Source organism: Rhinoraja longicauda, chromosome 3 (assembly GCF_053455715.1).
Source record: "Rhinoraja longicauda isolate Sanriku21f chromosome 3, sRhiLon1.1, whole genome shotgun sequence".
NCBI lineage: Eukaryota > Metazoa > Chordata > Chondrichthyes > Rajiformes > Arhynchobatidae > Rhinoraja > Rhinoraja longicauda.
Window position 1 is genome coordinate 84,359,529 of NC_135955.1, and position 25,109 is coordinate 84,384,637.

Genomic DNA, 25,109 nt, shown 5'->3' on the forward strand with positions numbered 1-25,109 from the left:
TCAAAAGAGTTCAGAAAATCTCTTACAACCTTTCATTCTTCACTTTCAAAGAAACTTCACCTGAGCTTCAGTGTCAAGAAGCTCCACCTTATAACTTACTCTTCCAAGCTGTTGTTACGCTCACACAAAAGTCTCTTGTTTTCCTGTTGCAGGTAGTCATTCTTTCCCTGTAGCTCTGCGTTGCGATGGAGCACAAAGTTGATGAGCTCATTGATGACTTCTGTTGAGTCAGAGACGGCTTGCAATTCCACAGAGCCAAGCTTAAACTGAACAGGAAATATAAAAATGATAATTTTCAATTCCAACACGCAGTTAAATCGTTTTTTTAAGCACAAAATATCAGGCTAGAAACTGGTAGATCAGTGCATGTTGAGACAAACTATTGAACTGGATATTTTCCACCTATTCTATCAAAAGAGAATATGAGAAAAAGAAACAGGAGGCACCCGCTCTTCATATCTCATTTGCCAAGTCAAGTCATTGTACCTGTCCCTCAGTCTGAAGAAGGGTCTCGACCCGAAACGTCACCCATTCCCTCTCTCCTCGATGCTGCCTGACCTGCTGAGTTACTCCAGCATTTTGTGATACCTTCGATTTGTACCAGCATCTGCAGTTATTTTCCTACAGTACCTGTCCCTCCACATATCTGTGCATATGATAATAAAGTTGACTTGTTATTCTCTTACTTCAGGGTTATTTTCCCTGCACTAACACAATTCTCTTCATAGCTTAAATTCTATCCATCGTTAGTTACAATCTATCAGCAACTAAGCCTCCGCTGACATTCTACACAGCAAATTCAAAGGAAACTCTACTTTCTGAGTGAAGACTTGTTTTTCTCATCTCAGTCATGAGCAAAGATACTAGAGGAGCAAGATGAACCACTCCGTTGAAATCGCCTATACTGAAGTGTAGTACACAAAGGAGCGTGACGTCCGCCATTTTAGTGGGCAAAACCCACCGTTCGCTATGCCTCTCGCAGTATAATCAGTGTTTTGGGGGAACAGTATGTGTGATGATACCATAAAAATGCAGAATATATCTCATCTATCAATTCACAGATTTCTGTTATTTTTCTTTTAAAATGTTTCTGCAAGTTTCCGCCTACTAAAATGGAGCCATGACATACTACGGTTTTTAGGGTCGAGTGGTCTATCTTGTTCTGCTCTATTATCTTTGGTCATGAGACTCTGCCCCACAGTTTTTGGCACCCCGGTTGGAGGAAACATTATTTCTGCATCCATATCAAGACCCTTAAGAATTTTATGTAGTTTAATATGATTTGGAGTCATAGGGTCATAGAGTGATACAGTGTGGAAACAGGCCATTTGGCCCAACTTGCCCACACTGGCCAATATGTCCCAGCTACACTAGTCCCACCAGCCTGTATTTGTCCCATATCCCTCCAAACCTGTCCTATCCATGTACCTGTCTAATTGCTTCTGAAACATTGCGATAGCACCTGCCTCAACTACCTCTTCTGGCAGCTTGTTCCATACACCCACCACCTTTTGTGTGAAAGAGTTACCCCTCAGATTCCTATTAAATATTTTCGCCTTCACCTTAAACGTACGTCCTTAGGTCCTCGATTCCCCTACTCTGGGCAAGAGACTCTGTGCATCTACCCAATCTATTCCTCTCATGATTTTATACACTTCTATAAAAAATCATTTTCAGGATGTCACCGCAAAACCATGTATTTATTATCCATTGCTGGTTGCCCATTCACATTTATTATCCATCACCATTTGTGAGTAAATATGGTAGGATAGCAGAAATTCGATCTGAGCTGTTGGTTGTGAGGTTACTCAGTTTGGGGTATTGCATGCTGGTATTTGTTGCTTCACACATATATAATCCTATCATAACTTCAACTCTTTTAGTTTAGTTTAGTCTCATTCATCATCGCTTTGTTCTGAACATAGGCCCAGACAACACAACCTGTTAAAGACACAAAATACTGGAGTAACTCAGCGGGACACATTTTGTGTCTATCTTCGGTTTAAACCAGCATCTGCAGTTCCTTTCAACACAACCGGTTATCCCAGGATAATTCTTATGAACCTTTACAGCTCTTCATCTATCAGTGATGCATCCTTCTTCAACTAGTATGGGCAGACATACACAATATTACAGATGCAGTCGCACAAGGGCTCTGTAAAACTAATACATAATGTCTCTTCTCTTGCACGAGAATATACTTGCACTAAAGCCCAACTAATGGTGCCTTTTTAATTACTTACTTGCACTTTGCACATTAACTTTGAGTGATATATACTGGACCAAGTGGACCCATTGGGCCCAAACCTCTCCTGCATTGGTGCAGCACCCTCTCCTCCCCCCTTCCCCTCTCCCACCCCCACCCCTCCCTCCTTCCCCACCTCCCCCTTCCCTCCCCTCTCCCACCCCATCCCCTCCCCACCTCCCCCTCCTCCTCTCAACCCCCCTCATCCTCTCTCCCTCCAACCCCCTCCCTCCCTAGGAGATAGATTTAAACTTTAAAATGTGAATAACTTTAAAAATATAACACCGATTTCAATGAAACTTCCGCCATTAGCAACAAAGGGACGACGGTGAGTAAGGTGGGCCTAAAATTGTCATGCTATCATGTACTGTTTTGGCCCGTAGTTCAGGAACAAACAAACAAACGAAAATAGTTTTAGTATGTAGATCACAAGGGCACCAAGGTCCCTTCCTCTAAATATCAACAATTTCAAGACCCTTCTTCAGACTGGGCGGGACAAAGAAGGATGTAGTTGGAGACAGGAAGACAGTGGGAGAACTGGGAGGGGGGAGGAGAAGAGAGGGACAGAGGAGCTATCTAAAGTTAGAGAAGTCAATGTTCATACCGCTGGGGTGTAAGCTGCCCAAGCGAAATATGAGGTGCTGTTCCTCCAATTTGCGGTGGGCCTCACTATGACAATGGTGGAGGCCTATGACAGAAAGGTCAGACTGGGAGTGGGAGGGGGAGTTGAAGTGCTGAGCCACCGGGAAATCAGGTTGGTTGAGGCGGACTGAGCGAAGGTGTTGAGCGAAACGATCGCCGAGCCTACACAACTTGGAAATGGATTCTTATGGGTAGAATTTAGCTGCGTTTTTACAAGAAAATGAGGTAAGTGGTAGATGCCTGGAACCCGCTGCCAGGTTGGCAGTGGGAGCTGATATGATACTCGTGTTTTAGAGGCTTTCAGATAGACACATGTACATGCAGAGAATGGGGGGACTAAGGATCATGTGCAGGCAGAAGGGATTAGTTTAGTATCATGCTGGGCACAAACATCATGGGCTGAAGGGTGCCAGGGGTTATGGGGAGAAGGCAGTAGTTAGCACTAGTTGACAGTAGACGTGATGGGCCAATTGGCCTAATTCTGCTCCTGTAACTTATGAATTTATGAAGAGTCCATTCTTGTGCCGGAACTGTTCTACATTGCATCCAAATAACATAGAGATAAAGAGCAGGAAAAAAATAGGTTTTGGTTTGGAAATAAAAATATATGCCTAAAGGAAAATGAAACCGAAAGATTAAAATTTAAAATGCCTCTGGGAACCACCGAGCCAGCTGTAGAAATGAGACTTAGCAGTTTCAATTTTTTCTCTTTCAGGGATGAGTTTCACATGGGGGTTGAAAATTAAGACATAAACTGAGACTTTAAGCCGTGAACCTTCAACCATAAGTCTTTGCAACAAGATTCACTCTTCATCACTATTCAATTACAGCATTTTCATGACACTAAGGGGAAGTTAGAAGGTAATGCGATTTCATGAGGCCAGCAACAGAATGGTGTAAATCAGTCACTAAATCAGTCACAACTCACAGAAAATCTATAACTTGCTTGAAATGCTGGATTATTTATGCACTAAAAAAAAAATTGGTGATTGCTAACCTTCCAGCTATTTCTGGGATATTATTTCCCAATCTATGAGATTTTTCAATACACTTTAAATAAAACATATTTGCAAATTGGTCACATCTTCAATTTAGAATTACAGCAAAATATAAAGATATCACTGCAAATTATCTGCTGCAGAAATTTTAAAATGTATTTATGAGAATGGCATATAGTACCAGAAAACCTGTTAGAAAACATTACATGTTCCGTGTAATTTCTTTTATAGATCCAAAAGTTTGCAAAAAGCCCACAACGAGTTAATGGAAATACTAAATGCTACAAAAAAGGAAAGTAGTCACATATGTTGAAGCTGACTTGTGCTATTGACTGGCACCTTGAGGTCTCACATTTAATTTTGACATACAGAGAATGAGCTGTGAAACCCCTAAAAATAACCTACTACTTGATAGTTCTGGTCAAACAGAAGCACATTCCAGTAAACTCCTGGAGGAACTTCAGGCTTGGCACATAACATAGAACAGCCTTTCAGGAAGCAACATGCAAGAGATTGAAGAAAAGAAATCTGAAGTCTAGAAATTTTATTGCATCATTTTTCAGAACAATAAAACAGTGTGAAAAAAGCATGGAGACATTAAGTACTAATGGTCATCTGCATTACCCGCAAAGAAAATCACAGAAACAACGAAAATCAATTTGAAGCCGTAAGCATTGCTGCCTTACAGTACTTGCAGCGCTGGAGACCAGGGTTTGATCCCGATCGCGGGTACTGTCTGTACGGAGTTTGTACGCTCGCCCCGTGAGTTTTCTCTGAGATCTTCGATTTCCTCCCACACTCCAAAGACACACTGGTTTGTAGGTTGATTGACTTGGTGTAAATGTAAATTGTCCTCAGTGTGTGTACAATAGTGTTAATGTGCGGGGATCGCTGGTTGGTGCGGACTCGGTGAGCTGAAGGGCCTGTTTCTTCATTGCATCTCTAAACTAAACAATGAAATTCTTACTTGCAGTCTTTGTTTTAAAATTCAAGGGTTTAAAAATATATAAACGACTCCCGATCATTTTCAAACATTCATTAACACTTGTGAAGTTTAGAACAAAGACGCATGGAACTGTTTTACTATTCTTCTAAATATCTCAGAAACATTTAGTGTTCTGTTCATTCAATCATTCCGTAACAGTAGATAACTTTGGCCAAGCTAGGAGATACACACATCTCATCAAACATCTGATAACAATTCATGAATTTTATGCAGTAACTACTTGCTACAAATGATCTATAAGCACTTCTTATTACACTGACATGTTATTTCACTGTGGTCAGAATGTGACATCAAGGGTCAATTTTAAACCAGAAAGGAACATAAAATCAGCCATGACTGAATGGCGGAGTAGACTTGATGGGCCGATTGGCCTAATTCTGCTCCTATCACTTATGACCTTATGACCTAATAAGCTGAAGATTTTATTGTGCTTTGAAACAAGAGTTTAAAAAATATAAGTTTTTTTACTTCAGATGTTTAAATTTTAATTGAAGAAAGCTTTATTTTAAAAGCAATCAGCTTCTTGAAAAGGAACCATCAAGCCATCTGAAGTAATTGGAACAAAGAGCACTCGGTCATATATCAAGGCATTAGATTATTTTGTTCATTAAATTTACTCCACAGATATATGGAATATCACAGATATAAAGATGTGGTAGGACTGGATTCATGTGTGTGGGCAAGCAGGGTATTTTAATCTATTTGACCTAGTTCTTTGGCTCCAATTACGGCTGCATGGTGGCGCAGCGGTAGAGTTGCTGCCTTACAGTGCTTTCATCACCAGAGACCCGGGTTCGATCTCGACTACGGATGCTGTCTGTACAGAGTTTGTACAACCTCCCCATGACCGTGTGGGTTTTGCCGAGGTTTTCAATTTCCTCCCACACTCCAAAGGCGTACAGGTTGATAAGTTAATTAGTTTTGTATAAATGTAAATTGTCCCTAGTGTGTGTAGGTTAGTGTTAATATGCTGGTCGACGCTGGTGGGCCGAAGGGCCTGTTTCCGCGCTGTACCTCTAAGCTAAACTAAACTAAATTACAGTTTAGTAGCAGACTGTAAAGGATGGCTGCTGGCCTAGATTGCTGCTGTTTTAACGTTGGAAAGCAGCAGGCTGTAAAATAAAATGGTAGCTGGTAGCAGTGTAGGCCAGAAACAATCAGGATGGAAAGAATATTTTGGAAGCATCATGCAAGCCAAGAAAGAGACTTAATGACAGGGTGGAGAGAAAATAATAGTCTGGAAGTGCGAAGGGAGATGAGGAATGGCCAAAAGCAAGAGTCAGCAACAGGGCGGAGTAGAAAGGACAGTGCTGAATAATGTGGAGAAAGACATTTTTTCCAGTTGTCATGGTGGTAACAATTGTAACAGATGTGAAGAGCACCATGAAAACTATTTCTAAAAAACCCCAGGAATTTCCATTTTATTTGGCATGAAATCCAATTAATTTGAAAAAGATCTTTCTATTGTAAAATCTCATTGCAGATTGCAGCATTAACAAAAGAGAAAGTTAATTAAATGATACACAGGAAGGAATTAATGAAAGTGGAAATAACCACTGCATCTGACTCATATATCATGGTGCCACTTGAGGTTTATCAGGCCAATTCTGGACATTGTCGAGGTCTTTCTGCATTTGGGGATTTCCACTATGTTTTCAACATTTAATGTATCATTCTTTTAAAAAGTCACTTGAATTGTGGCAAGTTGGCGCAGTGGTAAAGTTGCTGCCTTACAGCGCCCGAGACCCGGGTTCCATCTTGACTATGGGTGCTGTCTGTACGGAGTTTGTACGTTTCAGTTTAGTTTATTGTCATGTGTACCGAGGTACAGTGAAAAGCTTTAACCTGTCAACAGAAAGACAATACATGATTACAATCGATCCATTTGCAGTGTTTGGATACATGATAAGGGAATAACGTTTAGTGCAAGGTAAAGCCAGCAAAGTCCGATCAAGGATAGTTCAAGGGTCACCAAAGTGGTAGATAGTGCAGCACTGATCTCTGGTTGTGATTCTCTCCGTGACCTGCGTATAGGTTTTATCCCGGGTGCTCCAGTTTCCTCCCACACTCCAATAGACAATAGGTGCAGGAGGAGGCCATTCGAGCCAGCACCGCCATTCAATGTGATCATGGCTGATCATTCTCAATCAGTACCCCGTTCCTGCCTTCTCCCCATACCCCCTGACTCCGCTATCCTTAAGAGCTCTATCCAGCTCTCTCTTGAATGCATTCAGAGAATTGGCCTCCACTGCCTTCTGAGGCAGAGAATTCCACAGATTCCAACCCCTTAATAATCTTATACGTTTCGATAAAATCTCCTCTCATCCTTCTAAATTCCAGTGTATACAAGCCTAGTCGCTCCAGTCTTTCAACATATGATAGTCCCGCCAAAGACGTACAGGTTTGTGGACTAATTGGTTTGGTAACATTGTAAATTGTCCCTAGTGTGGGTAGGATCGTGCTAGAATGCGGTGATCCCTGGTCAGCACAGACTCCGTGGGGCCAAAGGGCTTGTTTCCGCTCTGTATCTTTACTTTAAACTAATTGTAATTTATATATACTTCAATGACGTTCCCCCTCAAATCCAAAAAAAAGCTGTCCAGTCTCTCCACTGAACTAAAGCACTCCATTTCAGGCAATATACTGATGAATATAGACACAAGATGCTGGAGTAACTCAGCAGGACAGGCAGCATCTCTGGAGAGAAGGAATGGGTGACGTTTCGGGTCTTCGGTTTAAACCAGCATCTGCAGTTCCTTCTTATACTGATGAATATCCTCTGCACCCTCCACAATGCATGACCAACCTATAGTGTGGAGACTAGAAGTACACACAGTACACTAATAGCCTAACTAATGTTTTATATTCGTAGACTAGTATTTCCCTGTTATAGACAATAGGTGCAGGAGGAGGCCATTCGGCCCTTCGAGCCAGCACCGCCATTCAATGTGATCATGGCTGATCATTCTCAATCAGTATCCCGTTCCTGCCTTCTCCCCATACCCCCTGACTCCGCTATCCTTAAGAGCCCTATCCAGCTCTCTCTTGAATGCATTCAGAGAATTGGCCTCCACTGCCTTCTGAGGCAGAGAATTCTCATATTCTATACCATCTAATGGAGGTAAATACGCTCTACACACACCAAACCACCTAATGTCTCGATGTTGCCATCTTTAAGGACTCTTGGCCTTGTATACTGAGGTCCTTGTGATCCACAATACTCCCGAAGGCTCGACGATTGATGGTGTATGTACCAGTCTTATTAGACCTCCCAAAACGCAGCATTTCAGTCAACAAAATTACATTTAATCTGCCACGATTCTGCACGCCTCAGCAACAGATCAGCAAGCAACTCATTATTAACACTATCAATTTTCATGTCATGTGTAAACTCACAAATCATATCTTCTCTGATCCATCCATTTTATTAACATGAAGAAATAAATCGTATGAGTCCAAACAACAATTGCTGCGCTGGCTACAGGCTTCCAATATCAAAGCTAATTCGCAACCATCACCAAAGATAAACATAAAAGGCTGGAACGTCTCAGTGGGCCAGGCAGCCTGGAGAAAAGGCCAGGTCAAAGAAAACTAGACGATATCAACAGCATGCTCTTATCAAACACATTGTTACCAATGGATTACTCTTCAGCGTCTCATATGGGAATAACGCCAACATTATGCAAGATACTTAGCACAACTTCGAAAGCATGGCTTACACTGGTTCATGAGAGCTGCCCACAAAGGAAATTATGGAGTCTAATGTACAGTAACAATATCAGGAAAATAAATAAAAGCAGTTTTTCAAATAGCTGAAGTGTGTATTTTAGTCAAGGTACTGTTTCCCAGATTAATGTACTAGCTTTCATTTTATCAAAGACTGTAGGGCTTTGAAGCACTTTATTACGTACATTAATAATTAATATGAATATTGTTTTATAATAATGAAATGGGAACTGTTAAAAAAATAAAGATTAACTTTAATGGTTAATGTTATCAGAGAAAACAGAACCTGCAATACATATTCTTTAATTGTGGTAAATATTTTATTATGAGCCATTTTAATTAAATAGTAGATCACTGAACTTGTATCCAGTGAGGCTTTCTTTTCACTCCCCTTTTAATGTCTGTATTCATATCAACTGTTATTTTTACATGCACAAAAACAGGCTTGCCTTTATGTAGCACTTTTCATACATCTTTCAAAATAATTTAGCACTAGAAAGCTGATGAAATTGTTTGGAAGTGTGTTTCTCTGTTATACAAAATGTGACAGCCAAACTCTTACAAATTGCAATGTGATTATAGCTAGATAATCCACTTTGGAACTGTGATTGAGAGATTGTTGCTGATAATGGGGAACAGGGGGACTACAAATATAGTTTCTGTAACTACAATTAAGAAATCTGGGCAACTTCCCAAAAATATATTCCTAAGTCATTCAAGTGAAAACAATGGTAATTAGAATTAGTGAAACGTATTGATCAAGGCCAATGGATCCATGCCCCAATGGACATTTTCAATCTTTGTAATAACATTATGAAACTTTATATGTTGATGCACGAAATAGCATTCCAATTAACAATGCATTAAGAATTGCAGAATCATGAAGTTGTTGTAGCTGAAACATAGTAAATAGGTGCAGGAGGAGGCCATTCGGCCCTACGAGCCATTCATTGTGATCATGGCTCATCATCCACAATCAGTAACCTGTGCCTACCTTCTCCCCATATCCCTTGATTCCACTATCCCCTAGAGCTCTATCTAACTCTCTTTTAAATTCATCCAGTGAATTGGCCTCTACTGCCTTCTGTGGCAGAGAATTCCACAAATTCACAACTCTCTGGGTGAAAAAGGTTTTTCTCACCTCAGTTTTAAATGGCCTCCTCTTTATTCTTAGACTGTGTCCCCTGGTTCTGGACTCCTCCAACATTGGGAACATTTATCCTGCATCTAGCGTGTCCAGTCCTTTTATAATTTTATATGTTTTGAAAAGATCCCCTCTTATCCTTCTAAATTCCAGTGAGTGCAAGTCCAGTCTTTCCAATTTTTCCTCATATGACAGTCCTGCCATACTGGGGATTAATCTCATGAACCTACGCTGCACTGCCTCAATAGTAAGGATGTCTTTCCTCAAATAAGGAGACCAAAACTGCACCCAATACTCCAGATGTGGTCTCTCCAGGGCCCTATACAACAGCAGAAGGACCCCTTTACTCCGATACTCAAATCATCTTGTTATTAAGGCCAACATGCCATTAGCTTTCTTCACTGCCTGCTGTACCTGCATGTTTACTTTCAGTGACTGGTGTACAACACCCAGTTGCATAAGAAAATAACTGCAGATGCTGGTACAAATCGATTTATTCACAAAATGCTGGAGTAACTCAGCAGGTCAGGCAGCATCTCGGGAGAGAAGGAATGGGTGACGTTTCGGGTCGAGACCCTTCTTCAGACTGATGTCGGGGGTGGGACAAAGGAAGGATATAGGTGGAGACAGGAAGATAGAGGGAGATCTGGGAAGGAGGAGGGGAAGGGAGGGACAGAGGAGCTATCTGAAGTTGGAGAAGTCGACGTTCATACCACCGGGCCGCAAACTGCCCAGGCGAAATATGAGGTGCTGCTCCTCCAACTTCCGGCGGGCCTCACCATGGCACTGGAGGAGGCCCATGACAGAGAGGTCAGACTGGGAATGGGAGGGGGAGTTAAAGTGCTGGGCCACCGGGAGATCAGTTGCGTTAATGCGGACCGAGCGCAGGTGTTCAGCGAAGCGATCGCCGAGCCTGCGCTTGGTTTCGCCGATATAGATAAGTTGACATCTAGAGCAGCGGATGCAATAGATGAGGTTGGAGGAGGCCAGTTGCACTACCCTTTTACCCAATCTGACACCATTGAGATACTAATCTGACACCATTGAGATAATAATCTGCTTCCTTGTTCGTGCCGCCAAAGTGGATAACCTCACATTTATCTACATTATACTGCATCTGCCCACTCACTCAACCTGTCCAGGTCAACCTGCAACCTCCTAACATCCTCTTTGCAGTTCACACTAGCACCCAGCTTTGTGTCATCTGCAAATTTGCTAGTGTTACTTTTAATTCCATCACCCAAATCATTAATATATATTGTAAATAGGTGCGGCCCCAGCACCGAGCCTTGCGGCACTCCACTCTCCACTGCCTGCCTCCCAAACAATTCCCTATCCATGTCAATACCCTATCCCCAATACCATGTGCTCTAATTTTGCCCACTAATCTCCTGTGTGGGACCTTATCAAAGGCTTTCTGAAAGTCCAGATACACTACATCCACTGGCTATCCTTCATCCATTTTCCTTGTCACTTCCTCAAAAAATTCCAGAAGATTAATCAAGCAGGATTTCCCCTTCATAAATCCATGCTGACTTGGACCAATCCTTTTACTGCTATCCAAATGCGCCGTTATTACTTCTTTAATAATTGGCTCCAGCATCTTCCCCACCACCGATGTCAGGCTAACTGGTCGATAATTTCCCATTTTCTCTCTTGCTCCTTTCTTGAAAAGTGGGATAACATTAGCTACCCTCCAATCCACAGGAATTGATCCTGAATCTATAGAACATTGGAAAATGATCACCAATGCGTCCACAATTTCTGGAGCCACCTCCTTGAGTACTCTGGGATGCAGAGCATCAGGCCCTGGGGATTTATCCGCCTTCAGTTCCATCAGTCTACCCAATACTATTTCTCGCCTAATGCAAATTTCTTTCAGTTCCTCTATCTGCCTAGATCCTCTGTCCTCTAGTACATCTGGGAGATTGTTTGTGTCTTCCTTAGTGAAGACAGAACCAAAGTACCTGTTCAACTCTTCTGCTATTTCCTTGTTCCCCATAATAATTTCACCTGTTTCTGCCTTCAAGGGACCCACATTTGTCTTTACTAATCTTTTTCTCGTAACATACCTAAAGAAGCTTTTACTATCCTTCTATATATACTGGCTAGCTTACCCTCGTACTTCATCTTTTCACCCCGTATTGCCCTTTTTGTTAACTTTTGGTGTCCTTTGAAAGTTCCCCAATCCTCTGGCTTCCCGCTACTCTTTGCTATGTTATACATTTTTTTTTTGTTTTATTCCATCCCGAACTTCCCTTGTCAGCCACGGTTGCCTCTCGCTCCCCTTAGAATCTTTCTTCCTCTGGAATGAAATGATCCTGCATCTTCTGGATTATGCCCAGAAATTCCTGCCATTGCTGTTCCACTGTCATTCCTGCTAGGATCCTTTTTCCAGTCGACCTTGGCCAGCTCCTCTCTCATGCCTTCATAGTCCCTTTTGTTCATCTGCAACATTGACACTTCTGATTTAACCTTCTACCTCTCAAATTGCAGATTAATCATATTAATTATCATATTATGGTCACTACCTCCAAGCGGTTCCTTTACCTTGAGTTCCCTTATTAAATCTGGTTCATTGGACAACACTAAATCCAGAATTGCCTTCTCTCTGGTAGGCTCCAGAACAAGCTGCTCTAAGAATCCATTTTGCAGGCACTCTACAAACTCCCTTTCTTGGGGTCCAGAACCAACCCGATTTTCCCAGTCTACCTGCATATTGAAATCTCCCATAACTACAGTGGCATTACCTTTGTGTCATGCCAATTTTAACTCCTGCTGCAACTTACACCATATATCCAGGCTACTTTTTGGGAGCCTATAGATAACTCCCATTAGTGTCTTCTTACCTTTACAATTCCTCAATTCTATCCACAGTGACTCCACATCGTCAGTCCCTATGTCACCTCTCGCAAGGGACTGAATTTCATCCCTCACCAACAGAGCTACCCCAACACCTCTGCCCACCAGCCTGTCCTTTCTATAGGACGTATAACCCTGAATATTCAGTTCCCAGTCCCGATCCTCCTGCAGCCATGTCTCTGCAATCCCCACGATGTCATATCTACCAATCTCTAACTGAGCCTCAAGTTCATCTACTTTACTTCTTATACTTCGCATTCATATATAATACTTTTAATCCATTACTCACTTCACCTTTCACATTGATTCCTATTTCACTTAGCCATACGCTCCTATACCTTTGTGAGCTATCTGTCCCGTTAATTCTGGGGTCTTTCTTAACTTTTCCTATACTCTTTCTCTTTAACTCCATCCTTGGCTTTCCCATTTGTCTCCCCCCCCCCCCTCCCCCCCTCCCCCCCCACTATTTAGTTTAAACCCACCCGTGTAGCAGTGGCAAACCTGCCTGCCAGAATGCTGGCTCCCTGCCTGTTGAGGTGCAACCCGTCCCTTTTGTACAATTCCCCCTTACCCCAAAACAGATCCCAGTGGTCTAAGAATCGAAATCCCTGCCCCCTGCACCAGCTCCTCAGCCACACATTCAGATCCCGTATCTCCTTCTTCCTGCCCTCACCAGCATGAGGAACTGGAAGCAAACCGGAGATAACCACCCTGGAGGTCCTGCTTTTCAGCCTTCTTCCGAGCTCTCTAAAGTCACGCTGCAGAATCTCTTCCCCCTTCCTCCCAACGTCGTTTGTGCCGACATGCACTACCACTTCCGGCTGCTCACCTTCACCCTTGAGGATGCTCTGCAATTAGTCCGTGACGTCCTGGATCCTGGCACCAGGGAGGCAACACACCATCCTTGAATCCCGCTTGTTGCCGCAGATACCCGTCTGTACCTCTCACGTGGGAGTCCCCTACTACCACAGCTCTGCCTGACGTTTGTCTCTTCGGCTTTGCTCACGTTTTGACTCGCAGACTGTCCGCCGCTCAGACTGGCAGTATCTTCTGTCCCGACAGCTTCCAAGAGGGTGAACCTGTTTTCAAGAGGTACAACCCCCCGGATCTCCTATACTTCAAGCTTCCTTCCCTTCCTCATCGTCATCCACCTTCTCTCTTCCGGTATCTTCGGTGTAACAATCTCACTGTTGGTCTTGTCCAGGAAACTCTCGTTTTCTCGGATGATCCTGAGGTCGTCCAGTTGTCTCTCCAGTGCCCCAACACGGTCCTTCAGGAGCTGAACCTGGACACACTTTCCACAGTTGTAGCAGCTGAGGAGGTAGTCAATCGGCCCATCGAGTTCTCTACTTGTTCTGGTACAGCTATCCTATCGGCCCAACGAGTTCTATGCTTGTCCTGGTACAGCTATCCTATCGGCCCATCGAGTTATTTCATATTATTTTTTTTATTTTTCATATTTCAGATACAGCGCGGAAAAAGGCCTTTTCGGCCCACCAAGTCCGTGCCGCCCAGCGATCCCCGCACATTAACACTATCCTACACACACTAGGGACAATTTTTACATTTACCCAGTCAATTAACCTACATACCTGTACGTCTTTGGAGTGTGGGAGGAAACCGAAGATCTCGGAGAAATCCCACGCAGGTCACGGGGAGAACATACAAACTCCTTACAGTACAGCACCCGTAGTCAGGATCGAACCTGAGTCTCCGGCGCTGCATTCGCTGTAAAGCAGCAACTCTACCGTTGCGCCACCGTGCCGAGTTCTATGCTTGTTCTGGTACAGCTATCCTATCGGCCCATCTAGTTCTGCAACTTAATCACTCTCAAACACCTGTTCCAATTTTCTTCTGTCGACACTGATTAATTTTGTTTCCACCATGCTAACCGGAAGTGAATTCCAGATCCCAACCATTCTGAGTAAAACATGTAATTCCTCAAAAAACCTTTTACTTAAAATGGTGCATGATCTGGTTTCTTAAACCATCTGCTATTGAGAATAGCCTCTCAGCTAATCTGAACCAGTCACAATCATGCAAACCTCTACTAAACATCCTGCCAACCTTGCGCAGGAAGGAACTGAGGATTCTGGTTAACACCAAAGATCGGCACAAGAAGATGGAATAACTCAGCGGGTTAGGCAGCATCTCTGGAGAAAAGGAATAGGTGACGTTTCGGGTCGAGGCCCTTCTTCGGACATCAGTCTGAGATAACATCAGTCTGAGGAAGGTATTTATTCACAAAATGCTGGAGTAACTCAGCAGGTCAGGCAGCATCTCAGGAGAGAAGGAATGGGTGACGTTTCGGGCCGAGACCCTTCTTCAGACTGATGTCAAGGGGGCGGGTCAAAGGGAGGTTATAGGTGGAGACAGGAAGATAGAGGGAGAACTGGGAAGGGGGAGGGGAAGAGAGGGACAGAAGAACTATCTAAAGTTGGAGAAGTCAATGTTCTCGACCCGAAACATTACCTATTCCTTTTCTCCAGAGAGGCTGTCTGGCTCACTGAATTACTCCAGCCTTTTGTGTCTATATCCTGTCAACCTTCTTTGATCCAAGGAAAAGAACCACTGCCTCTCCACAAAAAAACAGATTTAAAATTCCTCACCCCTGTAACCATACTGGCAAATCAGAAAAACAAATGAATTGCGCATGAAAATTAAAATGTTTACAAATCAGCATTAAAGGATAGACCACTCTTTCCTCAGATTATGCCCCATCTACGATACCATTACTGGCCTTCAGTATTTTTAATAGCCAAGGTGCAGATGCTAAACAAATGTTCTCCAACCCATCAAAGACAAACAAGAAAATTTGCAAAGCTCCATCTCTAATCCGGAACATCCTCTTTTCTACCTACACAGCACAGGAGCTTGTGTATCACATCACATTCTCATTTAACTGTCCCCAAAGAATCTATCTTAGTTTAGAGATACAGCATGGAAACAGGCCCTATGGTGCACCAAGCCCGCGCCAAGCAGCAGTCCGCATACACTGGGACTATCCTACACATTGGGGACTATTTACAATTTTTACCAAAGCCAATTAACCTACAGACCTGTGCATCTTTGGAATGTGGGAGGAAACCAGAACACCGGGAGAAAACCCACACAGTCACAGGGAGAACATACAAACCCCGTACAGAGAGCACTTGTAGTCAGGATCGAGCCTGGGTCTCCAGCACTATAAGGCAACAACTCTATCAGTGCACCACTGTGCCGCACTTATAGTAGTTAAACGTAGAGAATTGATGGGGAGGGTGTGGTTACGGAGAGACGGGGAAATACCTTGGTCCTATTGTGTTCTAAGCCAATAATCGTTTCAACATGGAAGATAGACACAAAATGCTGGAGTAACTCAGCGGGTCAGGCAGCATCGGCGGAGAAAAGGAATAGGTGACGTTTCGGTAAACCAGCATCTGCAGTTCCTTCCTACACCTAATCGTTTCAACCTATTTTCTGCCAAATGCTTACTGTACAAACAGGGAATGTCGGGAATAATTAGCAGGTCAGCACATCTAATAATAATAATAATAATGCATTTTATTTATATAGCGCTTTTCATATACTCAAAGACGCTTTACAGAGATCTGTGGGAAGAGAAACAGAACTAATATTTCAGGTTGACCCAAAATATAAACTCTATTTCTCTTCCTGCGGTTCTGGCTTTTTTCTTTGTTTTAGATATCCAGCATCTGCAGTTATCTCTGATTTTAACCTCCTTGGTAAGGGTTCTTCAGTTGATTTTCCCTTTGATCCAAAAAATGCTAATTCCAATTCAAGAACATTCATAGTTTAGTTTAGAGATAGAGCACGGAAACAGGCCCTTCGGCCCACCGGGTCCGTGCGACCAGCGATCCCCACACATTAACACTATCCTACACACACTAGAGACAATTTTTACATTTACCAAGCCAATTAACCTACAAACCTGTACGTCTTTGGAGTGTGGGAGGAAACTGATCTCGAAGAAAACCCACGCAGGTCATGGGAAGAATGTATAAACTCCGTACAGCCTTCACCCGTAGACGGGATCGAACCTTGGTCTCCGGCGCTGCGTTCGCAGCAACTCTACCGCTGCGCCACCGTGCCGTCTGAAACGCCACTTACAGCACAAAAATACATTCTCTATGGGCATGACCAAATCATGTATCAACAGGTTCAGCTATTAACATCTTTTAAGGACTCATTTCTATTTAGTTTTGAACCCTAACCCTAACCATAACTGTAATTATCTGATTGTCACTTTCTATTGTCTCATTCCCATCTTGTAATTTTAGAATGGTCTGTTGATTTAGAAATTCCTCTTAACTTACTCGCTGTTATTCTTTACTATATTTATTTTCCCTATGCCCTGAATTAAATTAAAAACTCATGACACTAGTACAATATTATGTCTTGCCAAAATCATAAAATAAGCTGCAATCCACCATAGCAGCTAACTAACTTAAGATATGGGGAGAAAGTCTAAAACAATGACACTGAGGTGAAGGTTGGATCAACCGTGAGCTGATTGAATGGCAGAGCATGCTTGAGTAGTAGACACAAAATGCTGGAGTAACTCAGCGGGACAGGCAGCATCTCTGGATAGAAGGAATAGGTGACATTTCGGGTCGAGACCCTTCTTCACTGTGAAGAAGGGTCCCGACATGAAACGTCACCCGGGCATTTTTAAATATTGTGACTATATGAATGGGATTGATAATTCCTGTCAATCAGAAGGGAAAAAAAGAATCTTTGTTCACTGGAAACTAATCTGAGATGGTCCCAAATTAATTTGACTATTCGACTTTCATCTTATTATAGACAATAGACAATTGCAGTATGTTTAGAGGCTCAGTGGCGCAGTGATAGAGTTGCTGCCTTACAGCGCCAGAGACCCAGGTTCGATCCTGACTACAGGCGTTGTCTGTACGGATTTGTATATTCTTCCTGTGACCGCGTGGGTTTTCTCCGGGTGCTCCGGCTTCCTTCCACATTCCAAAGACGTACAGGTTTGTAGGTTAATTGGCTTTGGTAAAGATTGTAAATTGTCCCTTGTGTGTGGGATAGTACGAGTGTATGGGGATGCTGGGCGGCGCGCACTCGGTGGGCTGAAGGGCCTGCTTCCACCCTTTCTCTCTAAACTAAGCTAAATTAATCATTGCAGATCTATTGAATTTTACTGTATAATGTTGGGAAGCATCATCATGGTGTGTAATAAATAATGACCAAACATATGTTTCTCATCACTTTAATTTCATTTTTTTTAAACAGATGACATTTGCAATAACATACAATTGAAATAGATGGATACTCAGAATACGCTCCCAAGAACCAGACAGTGGAAGTTAGCGTTGAGCTTGCGATCATGAAGATATCGCTGGGCTAGGAAGGGCTGCGCAGTAAAACAATGAAAGAGAAAGACAGCAATTGCCAGCACATCCAACAGGCGGAGTTGAGAGAGATCAGAGGGCCTGGGTGGTCTGTCTATGGACAGAGCAAGAGGCAGTCACCAGCAATGGCCCACACTCACCCTCCCTGCCCCACGTCTCAGTGTTGAGCAGCAGCCACCTCTCTCTCTCTCTCTCTCTCTCTGTCTCTGTCTCTCCCATGCTGAGTTCTGCTGCAATGAGAATCTGACGTGAATCCCTGCTGTCTGCTGGTGCCCGAACAGCAATAAATTAACATGGGCCTTCACGGGCAGCCACTCCACACCAGGCTAGAGACGATTTATTGCTTTGGGAGTACCAGTTGATAGTAGAGATTCACAGCTGGTTCCTGGCACGGCAATGCTCAGCATGCAGCCCAGACCAGACGTTGTTTTTAATGTACAGACGGGTACATACCTGTGAGTTTTCAAGTTTGGAGGACCAAGGGCACTATAACAAATCAGCACCCTGCAGTGTAACGCTAAGCTGGGTATCAGTGAAGCTATAAATATTAACTTCTTTCAAAGCTGCTCAAACATATAAATTGTCAAGTTTGAAGCAAAAGATTACAATCTTCTGTTTATTTTTCTTGCAACTAGTTGATAGATGGAGTATCATTGGTTATGACAAATATGAACGAACCTGTCAATCTTCAAGCAATATAAAAGAAGTGCACTTTATGAATAGGTGATTTCTGCAAATTAAATTCCGATAAAGGGGGAAACTATATTCATGGTTAATTTAATCTATTATTATATTTGATATCCAGAAGTAATCTAACATTAAATTTTCACATTAGAATGATCATTGATGAATGTGTGATATTGGAACTGTACACTATAACAATTAAACCATACCAAATATAATTTTTTAAGCTGCTGTTACTGGTTTTATCCTTGATTGAATTTACTCCTTAATTTGTTACATTTTTCTAGAAACTGATGGAGTCTAATCTAGTATCTTCAGAGATTATAATGATCACACTCCTACACTGTGACACGTTAAGCATACTTAACTTGTTTTAAGACATCATTTACTATAAAATATAATCTTCTTGTGTAGCAGCCCGTATCCCAAAATTCAACAAGTTACAAACTTTGAATATTTTTTTTTAATTCAGTTTTTGGAATCATAGAGTGATAGTCATAGAATGATACAGTGTGGAAACAGGCTCTTCGGCCCAACTCGCCCACAATGTCCCCGCTACCCTAGTCCCCCTTTCCTGCAGTGCGTGCAGCGTAGGTTCACTAGGTTGATTCCCGGAATGGCGGGACTGTCGTATGTTGAAAAGCTGGAGCAATTAGGCTTGTATACACTGGAATTTAGAAGGATGAGGGGGGATCTTATTGAAACATATAAGATAATTAGGGGATTGGACACATTAGAGGCAGGAAACATGTTCCCAATGTTGGGGGAGTCCAGAACAAGGGGCCAGTTTAAGAATAAGGGGTAGGCCATTTAGAACGGAGATGAGGAAGAACTTTTTCAGTCAGAGAGTGGTGAAGGTGTGGAATTCTCTGCCTCAGAAGGCAGTAGAGGCCAGTTCGTTGGATGCTTTCAAGAGAGAGCTGGATAGAGCTCTTAAGGATAGCGGAGTGAAGGGGTATGGGGAGAAGGCAGGAACGGGGTACTGATTGAGAGTGATCAGCCATGATCGCATTGAATGGCGGTGCTGGCTCGAAGGGCTGAATGGCCTACTCCTGCACCTATTGTCTATTGTCTATTGTCTATTGTCAAACCTGTCCTTTCCATGTACCTGTCCAACTGTTTCTTAAACAATGGGATAGTCCCAGCCTCAACTACCTCTTCTGGCAGCTTGTTCCATGCACCCACCACCCTCTGTGTGAAAAAAGTTACCCCTCGGATTCCTATTAAATCTTTTCCTCTTCACCTTGAACATATGTCCTCTGGTCTTCGATTCCCCTACTCTGGGTAAAGGACTGTGCATCTACCCGATCTATTCCTCTCATGATCTTGTACATCTCTATAAGATCTCCCCTCATCCTCCTACACTCCATGGAATAGAGACCCAGCCTATTCAACCTCTCCCCATAGTTCACACCCTCTAGTCCTGGCTACATCCTCGTAAATCTTTTTTGAACCCTTTCAAGCTTGATAATATCTTTTCGATAACATGGTGCCCAGAACTGAGCACAACATTCTAAATGTGGTCTCAACAACATCTTATACAACTGCACCATTACCCCCCACCTCTATACTCACTCTGACTGATGAAGGCCAAAGTGCCAAAAGCCTTTTTGATCACCCTATCTACCTGCAACTCGATCTTCAAGGGACCATGCACTTGCACTCCTAGATCCCTCTGCTCTACAACACAACCCAGAGGCCTACCATTTACTGTGTCGGTCCTGCCCTTGTTCGACGTCCCAAAATGCAACACCTCACACTTCTCTGTGTTAAAGTCCATCAACCATTCCTCCGCCCACCTGGCCAATAGATCCTGCTGCAATCGTTCACAACCATCTTCACTATCTGCAAACTTTCATTAACTTTTGTATCATCAGCAAACTTGCTAATCTTGCCCTGTATGTTCTCATCCAAATCATTGATGTAGATGACAAACAGTAATGGGCCCAGCACCGAACACTGAGGCACACCACTAGTCACAGGCCTCCATTCTGAGTAGCAACCTTCCACCATCACCCTCTGCTTCCTTCCATGGAGCCAATTTGCTATCCATTCAGCTACCTCTCCTTGGATCCCATGAGATCGAACCTTCCAGAGCAGCCTACCATGCGGCACCTTGTTGAACGCCTTACTAAAGTCCATGTGCACAACATCTACAGCTCTGCCCTCATCAACCTTTTAGCTCACGTCTTCAAACAAATCAATCAGATTTGTGAGACACGACCTCCCACGTACAAAACCATACTGACTGTCCCTAATCAGCCCTTGCCCATCCAAATGCCTGTATAACCTATCCCTCAGAATATTCTCCAGTAACTTACCAACTACAGATGTTAAGCTCACCGGACTATAGTTTCCAGCATTTTCCCTGCAGCCCTTCTTGAAAAGAGGCACAGCATTTGCCACCCTCCAATCCTCTGGCACCTCTCCTGTATTTAAGGATGACTCATAAATTTCAACCAGGCTCCTGCAATTTCCTCTCTAGTTTCCCGCAATGTCCTCGGCATCACTGGAGAGAAGGAATGGGTGACATTTCGGGACGCAACCCTTCTTCAGACCCGAAATGTCACCCGTTCCTTCTCTCCAGAGATGATGCCTGTCCCGCTGAATTACTCCAGCATTTTGTGTCTATCTTCGGTGTAAACCAGCATCTGCAGTTCCTTCTACACACAATGCTTGTTACACCTGTTGCATAAAGGACTAGGGCATCTTTTGAGGAGTTGAATACTGTAAATACCTTTGAGTATTAGCTGGGGTTTAATACTTAACCTTCTTGCCTCTCAGACAGTAAGTTGTATGTTAAGTTTGAAATGGGCACAAAATCCCTTCCTGGTGCAGTGCTTCTCTTTCACAGCTCCAACCTTTCAAACAAAATATTAAACTAGAGCACCATCTAAACTAAAAGACCAACAACACTATTTTGATAATTATGACTAAATATTAAACCATTATCCTTGTTAGAGATGATCTTGAATGCAAAAATACAAATTGCTGGAGAAACTCATGGGAATTCATTGCCACAGAAGGCTGTGGAGGTCCTCGATATATTTTTAAGGCAGAGATAGATGCTTGATTAATACGGGTGTAAGGGGTTATGGAGAGAAGGCAGGAGAATGGGGTTGAGAGGGAAAGATAAATCAGCCATGATTGAATGGCGTAGACTTGAGGGGCCGAATGGCCTAATTCTGCTCCTAGCACTTATGAACTTATGAAACTCAACAGGTCAGGCAGCATCCATTCTGGGAAATGGACAGTCGTCCTTGTGAGTCAAGACCCTTCCTTTGGACTAAAGGAGGATGGGAGATAGCCGGTATAAAAGCGTGAGGCGATGAGGAAGGACGGTAGGATGTTAATGGGGAAGGACATGAGTGGGAGAATCCAGAGAGTTCAGATGCATAGAGGGACCAAGGGAAGCAGATAATCTGAAAGTAGAGTATTCAATGTTCATACCATCAGTTGTACTTCACGAGGCAGAATATGGGGCGCAGTTCCCTTTGTTTGCATTTGGCCTCACCCTGGCCGTTGATGGACAGGTCAACATCGGCATGGGGAGGATAATTAAAATTGCTTGCAACCAGGAAGTCCTTATGTCCACAGTGGAAAGAACCCAGGTGCTCGACAAAGCACTTAGTCTGCGTTTCAACAAATCGTTGTAGAGGGGGCCGCATTGAGAGTGCCTAATATAATAGATGAGGTTCGAGGAGGAGCATGTGAATCTCTGCCTCATCTGGAAGGGCTGTTTGGGTCCATGGATGGTGGTGAGGAAGGAGGTATCGGGCAGGTAGCTAGTATCTAACGTGCATCATATTGACATTTGGGAAAGCGAGCTGAGTCCAAATTGCTTGTTTAATTTCCTATTATTCGTCTGATGGGAGAGTTCCTCAGGATCAGTGGTGACTTATTTCCACAACCCTATCTCAGCACCGAATCACAGTGGAATTTGCACTATTATGGTTGCTCGACATGCTTTATATTTTACACTATCATGGTCTCAGAGACTTAGAATAACTGATCATTTATCTTATTGATTGAGTGTATTTATTTCACAAAATGCTGGAGTAACTCAGCAGGTCAGGCAGCATCTCAGGAGAGAAGGAATGGGTGACGTTTCGGGTCGAGACCCTTCTTCAGACTTCATATTGATTGAGTGAATTGATTGATTGAAAGATACAGCATGGAAACAGGACCTTTGGCCCACCGAGTCCATGGCGACCACCGATCACTTGTTCACACTCGTTCTATGTTATCCCACGTTTGCTTGCGATTCCTACGTACTCGGGGCAGTTTACGGAGGCCAATTAGGGACAACCCAGCATGTCTTTGGAATGTGGGAGGAAACCAGAGCTCATCTCCAAACTCGGAAAACTTGGGAGTCAGCACCCCTTTCTGCAACTGGCTTCCTGACCAACAGACTGCAATCAGTGAGGATAGGTGACTAATCATCCTCTACGATAATCCTCAACACTGGTGCCCCATGAGGATGCATTCTCAGCCCCTTGCACACTCGTGACTGGGCAGCCAAACTCAATTTACAGGTTCGCATTTACACCACCATAGTGGGCTGAATATCAAATAACAATGAGACACAGTACAGGAAGGAAATTGAGAACCTCGTAACCTGGTGCCAAGACAACAACCTCATCCTCAATGTCAACAGGACAAAGCAAGTTGTAATTGACTTCAGGAACTGAAGCAGCACACGCACCCAAGTCCACATTGTTGCTACCGAATAAGAGATGGTCGAGAGCCTCAAGTTGCTGGGAATAAATATCAACAGCAATTTGTCCTGAACCAGCCACGTCGAGGCTATGGCCAAGAAAGCACACCAATGCCTCTACTTCCTTAGAAGGAATGGGAGGTTGGGCATGTCCTCAACAACTCTCGCCTAACTTTTACAGATGCACTGTAGAAAGCATTTTATCGGGATGCATCACAGCCAACATCCAAGGATGCAAACGAATTCTAAACTCCAGTAAATATCGCCCAATCAATCCATTTAATTTCTTCTGATATATCAGTCCTGCCATCCCAAGAATCAGATTAGTAAACCTCCTCAGTACTCCCCCAATGGCAAGATCATCCATTCTCAGCTGAGGAGGCCAAAACTGCACATCAAACTCTTGAGAGCACCTCCAACAAGGTCCTGCACGGCTGCAGCAAGACAATAGACAATAGACAATAGGTGCAGGAGGAGGCCTTTCAATGTGATCATGGCTGACATCCTTGCTTCTGTGCTCAAATTCTCCAACAATGAGGGCAAACAAACTAAATACTTTCTTAATCTTCTGCCTTCTTTTCACCCGCCATCTGTGTTTTAGGTGACGAGAAATATTTTTTGTTGGACCTCGGTCTTCAGGTGACTGTGGAGCTGTGTTTTCCCCCCCTTCGAGGCACAATGGCATTCCAATCTAAGAACACGCTAAGTTTTATGGTTAATTAGTTCCTGCAATACCTCAGTGACCACACTTTAAGAACATTTAACTGGCTCCAAATAGCTTTGACATGACCTGAAGTAATGGAAGGTGTTATGTAAACATGCTGTTGGCATTACATACACTTTTCCACCACCACCTTCATATTGTTTTAAATCCACCACCTTACGCTTGCAGGTAAACTCTGCAGGCAGCCAGGTTTTGCTGCAATAATTTGTAATACACTTCATATCTACCTATGTACACAGGCTGCATATAGATTCCAGTACATACATCTCTCTAATTCATACTTTGAAGACAGTAAATTGATTGGATTATTCTCTGCCCTCTTAAGAGATTCTTCAGGTTCAAGTTAAGGAAGATAAGCTGTTTCCACTTTGATTCTATGGTGACTGACGAGGCCAATGAGAAAACCACACTCTTTTGTATTGACAGAGAGGGCAATTCCTGATGGGATAGGCAGTTGTGCAAGTTTGTGAGGACCACTGTCCTTCCAATATTTGCACTGAGCTTCTTTGTGCTCCCAATGAATAACACTACAACCTCAAATAAGCTCTGAACTGCATAGACTAAGATTGTTATCATTGCACTACTATTGTTTGTTATTTATGTGTACGTATGTGTGTGCGTGTGTGTGTATATACACACACTGAACTTTTTTTTCTCATTTATTATATTGTTTACAGTGTACTATGTTTACATATTCTGTTGTGCTGCTGCAAGTAAGAATTTCATTGTTCTATCTGGGACATATGACAATAAAACACCCTTGACCCTCTAATTTATGGATTTGTGCTTCTTAGTGCAGTCACAAATGCACCTTGTCCACATCAGGTGATTACAGGTCACGTGATGTACTATGCTGCATCCATGACAGGGGAAGATGGATTGCCATTTTGATCAAGGAGTAGTAGCTACTGCGCCTAGAGAGGATATTCTTCGGGGATCAACCAGTGAGGCTATATTGATAGAACTTAGAGACAGGAAGGGCATGA

General features: G+C 43.1%; 1 protein-coding gene across 2 annotated transcripts in view; it reads right to left on the minus strand.

Moving 5' to 3' along the window:
- The window catches only part of xrcc4 (X-ray repair complementing defective repair in Chinese hamster cells 4), a 373,772-nt gene that overhangs the window by 232,162 nt on the left and 116,501 nt on the right, over window positions 1-25,109 (minus strand). For both annotated transcript variants that reach the window (XM_078397044.1, XM_078397043.1), the window contains exon 4: window positions 100-266. In XM_078397044.1, coding sequence (XP_078253170.1) covers window positions 100-266 — 167 coding nt within the window. The remainder of the gene's footprint in view (window positions 1-99; window positions 267-25,109) is intronic.